Source organism: Vigna radiata, unplaced genomic scaffold (genome assembly GCF_000741045.1).
Source record: "Vigna radiata var. radiata cultivar VC1973A unplaced genomic scaffold, Vradiata_ver6 scaffold_275, whole genome shotgun sequence".
Lineage (NCBI taxonomy): Eukaryota > Viridiplantae > Streptophyta > Magnoliopsida > Fabales > Fabaceae > Vigna > Vigna radiata.
The window spans coordinates 106,715-112,604 of record NW_014543809.1 but is presented as its reverse complement, the minus strand read 5'-3'; the positions used below and the strand labels follow the sequence as shown (position 1 = coordinate 112,604).

Here is a 5,890-nt window from a genome sequence, read left to right as displayed (position 1 = left end):
TTAAAACATAATATAAAAAGCATAATATAATGTTAAAAATTATAGATATTATATGTACAAAAAAAGATACATACATACATACATACATATATATATATATATATATATATATATAAACATTTTTCTAGAAATTTAAAACAAAATTTTACCATTTATTAAGTAATTTGAAAAAAAAAAAATATATTCAACAACGAAAATAAGATCGAATCAAACTTATTTAACAAAATATATCTAACTTCAAATTTAAGTCATGTAAATGCTCCATTAATGAGCCATGTAAATGCTCCATTAATGTAGAGAAAGAAAGAGAAAAATGTTTAAGGACAATGGGGAGGTATAGAGTATTTTTGGAATAAAAGAAAATAGTGAAAAGGTATAAAATATTTTTAAAATAAATTAAATTAATAGGGAGGTACAGGTCCCACTTGGGGAGGTGTAGGGAGCAACACCTCATTCACAGATATGATAGGACTTTCAAGAACTTTTGTTTGTTATCATCACTTTCACTTTTACTTCCTGCACCTCCACAATTTCTTTGTGAAGCCCCTCAACTTTTTCCAAATGATCCTTTTTACCCTTCTTAAATAAAATTCAGAATAAAATTTCTAAAAATTTAGGGAATAAAATTTTTAGAATATGATTTCTGGAATACATGAAATACATTTCAAAATAAGTTTTTTCGAATGGATTTCCAGCACAAACTTTTTAGAACTATGAATTTAACGGAACTGTCCTATGTAAAATATGTTTTGAAAAAAAAAAACTTTCTAAACACATGAAATAATCAATGAATAATCAATCACCTTCTAAATGCAGTTAGTAATTGTGGAAGTACAGCAACTGTCCATCACCTTCGAAGTGGTGTTTAAAGGGTAGCAACGTTCCTACAAATGAATAATCAATGATTAGTTATAACTGATTGTACGGTATTAACTTATTTTCGTAGCAAAATGATTTATATGAAAAATTGAACTAATGAAAAGAAAGGGAGTTTTTTTTTTTTTTTTTTTAATTTTTATTTTATTTCATTTTATTTTTTTTTATTTTTTAATAATGATAATTTGTTGGTCTCAAAAAATTCAATACAACCAATAATGCAAAAATTGTATAGAACAGTATAATTCACTTTCACTTTTTACCAAAAAGTTTACAATCTAATATTTATATAGTATATGTTTTAAAAAATCAATGATTTTTTGCTGACAATATAAAATGAGTAACATGATTCCAATAAATTACTATAGGCAGAACAAAATCATGCCAATAATCTATCACAAATCAAGTCAGGTATCATTTTAATAAGGAACAACACAAGTATCAAATCTAGGTCTCAAACGTAATTCACAAAACGCATCATCAATATAAAAATACGAGCATTTAAAGCGGTGGAAGATAGTTTTTGTCACAAAAATGACATAAACATACAGACCCCATTTATCCTAGGGTATATCAACTTACATTGGCATGATATGATACCCATGCCAACCAGAAATCCAAGTACTTTTATATTAAGATATCAAACATAGACATGATAAAGACATACTGAGGACTCATTCCAACAGTCAAGGCACCGCCACAACAAATGTAAATAGAATTCAGAATGTAGATCCATTCCATCCAAGGTTGGAACCCTGCAGAACAAAGAAGTATCGTTAAATCAACCAAGAACAAAAACATTTACTTTCTTGGCCGTAAAAGTAGACCCCTGGAAAGAGTGAGAGTTGATGTCGAAAGGAAATAGGGAGTTCAATAATTATGTATTGCCAGTGTAAAACTTTATACTATTTATAGAAATCACTAATTTAATGATTTTTAATATAATTATCATAAACATCAACAAGTTAACTATTCATGGTAATTTTGTAATTGAATGGCAGTGTAAGACTGATTTACTCGGTTCATAGATATGTTACATCCTGCTTAAAAGGAACACTGAGAAATTTTCATGATCTAGTTCTAATGGAAAGCATGACAACATTGTGCATATTCATTAATCAGATATACCCCAATCAATATGAACAATGCAACAAGAAAAGAGGTAAAGGGTTATTTATGATCCTTCTTTTCAGGACAGCTCAAGTTTAATACTTGCCTTACTGTCATAGAATTTCAGGTAAAACCGTGACTTGGGCACCGATAATTTGGTTTCCAGAATTGAAGAAATTGCAGCACTAAGTTCCTTGTTCGTACTAGGATTAATACCACCAATGGAAATCAATTCTCCATAAGCTGCTGGCTGCTCATTCCCACCAAAAGATATGGGCACTGATCCCTTCAGTACAATCATCACATACTGCAAAAATAAACAAAGGGCGCAATACTAACTCAATAAGGCCTCACCAGTCTAAACAAGTAAACACAACATGAAAGTTTCATAGCAAAGCGAAAAACATAGTCGACATTAGCAGAACAACCAACAGTAAAATATTTGACTATTTGGCAAATTTTCAAGGATAGTACGACTAAAGATGGACACAAGAACTAAAAGAAGAAAAATAAAAATCATATGAGCGGGCATAGCCAAACTACATCATGTGAAAATTAATATAAAATAAGCATTTTTGAAACATCAGAAAGAGAAATCAAGATTAACAAATGGGGATAGTTCATTATCAAAATAATAAAATGCTAAGGATTTTACTTAAAAACATGCATTGTCAGTGTAACTCTGAAATAATTTTACATTGTCCAGCAAATTATAATTACATGACAGTAAATATTTTGTCGGTCAGCATATGTGTGGTTGTCAATCTATCCATTTATTTATCTATTTATCTCTCCCTATATTATATTTATTATTTAATATTTTAATGATTCAAGCACCACATCTGATAAATAATACATATAATCCGCACTACAAACACTCCGATTAGAGATCAGCATCGCAATTTCTAAACCTAATTTCGATTTCACCGTTTCGTACACAGATTGCGAATAGCCGGCAAAAATAGAATAAGAAAAGAAGAAGAAAAAGAACGTACGGCCTCTGGTTTGCCGATGATGTTGGCGACGGTGGCGGTGGCTTCGGAGAGGATGGAAGAGGTGTCAACCCCGTCGAGGGAGACGTTGGTGGTGACGTTGAGGCACGGCATCTTCCTCAGTACAGTTACTTTCCCTGCTGTTGCTGACGATGAATACAAGACATAACGCATGTGATTCTTGTTTATAAACGCATCCACGAAAATATTCTTTTTCCCTCTCTAAAATGCCCTTTAGAAAGCCATTTTCTTTAGTTAATTTAATTTTAGGTTTTATAAGTATAAATGGTTAATATTAACCACGGGAGTTAAATAACATTTTTTTTAACGTTTTCCTTTTCTTGCCATATCCAAATGAATAATATTTTATTTATTTTTATCTTTTGTTAAAAAATTATTTATTTTCTATTTTATTAATAATAAGTATTAATATATTTTGTTTTTAATATAATTAAAAAAGATTATCATTATAATAAAATAATTTTAATTCTATTAATTTTGTTTGAATTTTATTAATATATATTATGGTTAAGTACATGTTTGATTTATAATAATCATAATATTAATTTTTCCTTTAATAGATGTATGTAATCTATTATATTAAGAAAAGAAAATATTATATATTTATTATAACAAAAAAAATACATAAAATTTATTTTATCATCAAAATTTATTTTTTTTATAATTTGTTTTTGTTACCACATGTCTATAGAAACTATTTTACTTTTCTTTTTTTATTTTAGGTTAAATCATGTTATCGATTTTCATTTTTGTAAAGAAATTATGAATTTGTTTCATTTTTTATGTTTTAATTTTAATTTTATTTTGAAAAATTTGATACAATTAAGTCTTTTTATCAACAAGATTAAAGAGATGTCATCTATCAGTTATTGATTCTTTTAATTTTTTTCTTAATCTTTTTATAAACTTTTTCATGTGTCAAACTCACGTCATGCCATGTGCAGCGATATGTGTCACTCTTATATCACGTGTCATTGTTTTAGTTTCACGTTTGATTTTGTATTTTTATTTTGTTTCAATTTAATTCTATACGGTCTTTGTATTTTATTTTTTCTTAGTTTAGTCCTCTTAATTTGGTCTTTGTATTTTTAATTTGTCTCAATTTAGTTTCAATTTTTCTTAATTTAGCTTCATGTTGCTAGATGTCAATTCATTTTGCAGATTTAAGAGATTTTAACTCCATGTCGTTGAGTGTTAATTTTAAATCACTCAGTGCCATAATTTGTGAATATTTTGATATTGAGTGGTAGTAGGTCACCGCTGATCGCCATCTTACATTGAACTTTATTTAAATTTGTTTTCAAATTTTAAATTTATTTGTTTTACAATGTTATAGAATTTTTTAAAATTATTTTAAAATTTTACATTTGAATTTGCAACATTGTTATTCTTAAACCAACTTAAACATTTGAATAGAAATGATTGAATTTTACACATGTTAAAATTATACAATTATTTAAAACAATTGAAAAAGTTGATAATTTTATTTTATTTTATGAATTGCAATTGATAAAAATGTTTAGATATTTGTTAGTTAAAATTAATTTTAAATTTTTTCTATTAGCCTTACTTTCTATTAATAACTTTACAACAATTTTAAATAAAATTTAACGTAAAATATATAAATATAAAAAAATTTAATCTTGTTAAAAATATTTAATAAAAATATCAATTTTAATAAAAATATTTGTATAACATTTAAAGAAAAATGAAATTGTATAATTTAAAAAAATTAAGACTGAATTATGTCTAGATATTTAGAAAAGCTACTCGGGTGTTAAATTTGAACACGACAAGAAGCAACTCTCGGTGAGAAAGCTCTCTCATAAATGTAAGATCTGAGAAAAAAATAAAGTATCTAGAAAGGTGGTTTAGACGTGAATTATATTTATTAAAATAAAAATAATGTTAAGTAAAAGTAAAATTAACATAATTAGTTAGAGTTCAATATTATGGGTTCGTGTCATGTGGTTGATTCTTGCTATGTGCATAATATTTATTTATTTCTTTTACTATTAACTATGGTTAATTATTTTAATGGTTTTTTATTTATATTTAAATGATAACTTATCTCTTTTAGTAATAATTACATATATAATTATATAAATAACAATTTTTTTTGTTTGTTTTGTGATTCCATAATATATTAAAATAGTTGTTATATAAGAACGTGAAAGTATGGTTTTAATATGATTTGGGTTGGTTATAGTAATATTATATATAGTATATAATATAAATTTACACTTATGCAATGATAATATATAAATAAATAATTATATTCAAGGATTGTTGTAGTGTTTAAATATTATATTAAATAATAACAAAATATATTTGTTTGAAAATAAATATGTTAGTTGTAGTTATATATATATATATATATATATATATATATATATATATATATATTGAATTATATTTTTTATATTATTTTAGTATATAATTACTATAAATGTTTACAAAAGTTAGTATGTATGGATTTGATAATGTAATTTAAAGATTTTGGATAATATAATTAGACAGATGAGTGAGTACGATTTTATAGAATATATATTATTTAGAGATTTATTAGAATATATTTTAATATATCATGAAAATAATGGCTTTTTAGAAAAATTTCAGAAAAATAAATTAAAAGGAGTCATGTATGTTTGTTGTTTATGATATGTTAAAATAGAAATCCTAACCATGAGAAAAAGGGACAGAAAATCCTATGTAGTCATTAGAGAGATTTGAGTGAAAAGCATTCGCTAGTGTAGAATTGGATTTTAACGTCACTCATTAGACGTCAATTAGAGGGGTCCGCGATGTAAATTATTGACCGATGATAATTTCATAAATAAGTCAGGCCTATAGACGTCTGCTAGGGGGTGGTTCGATGTCTATAATGTTAT

The 5,890-nt window shown here is 25.9% G+C and overlaps 1 protein-coding gene and 1 long non-coding RNA gene across 2 annotated transcripts in view; both read right to left on the bottom strand.

Annotated features, from left to right (window-relative positions):
• The window catches only part of LOC111241193, a 7,967-nt gene extending 6,955 nt beyond the window's left edge, over positions 1-1,012 (bottom strand). Inside the window, exon 1 of the long non-coding RNA XR_002667015.1 lies at positions 804-1,012. This is a non-coding gene — a long non-coding RNA (uncharacterized LOC111241193). The remainder of the gene's footprint in view (positions 1-803) is intronic.
• Positions 1,013-1,269: 257 nt separating this feature from the next.
• Positions 1,270-3,167, bottom strand: LOC106754874 (macrophage migration inhibitory factor homolog). The gene is made up of 3 exons (XM_014636943.1): positions 2,982-3,167; positions 2,093-2,293; positions 1,270-1,631 (listed from the first exon to the last, which is right to left on the bottom strand). The coding sequence occupies exons 1-3, from the start codon at positions 3,150-3,152 to the stop codon at positions 1,596-1,598; spliced, it is 408 nt and encodes a 135-aa protein (XP_014492429.1). The 5' UTR covers positions 3,153-3,167; the 3' UTR covers positions 1,270-1,595.
• Between the last annotated feature and the right edge of the window lie 2,723 nt (positions 3,168-5,890).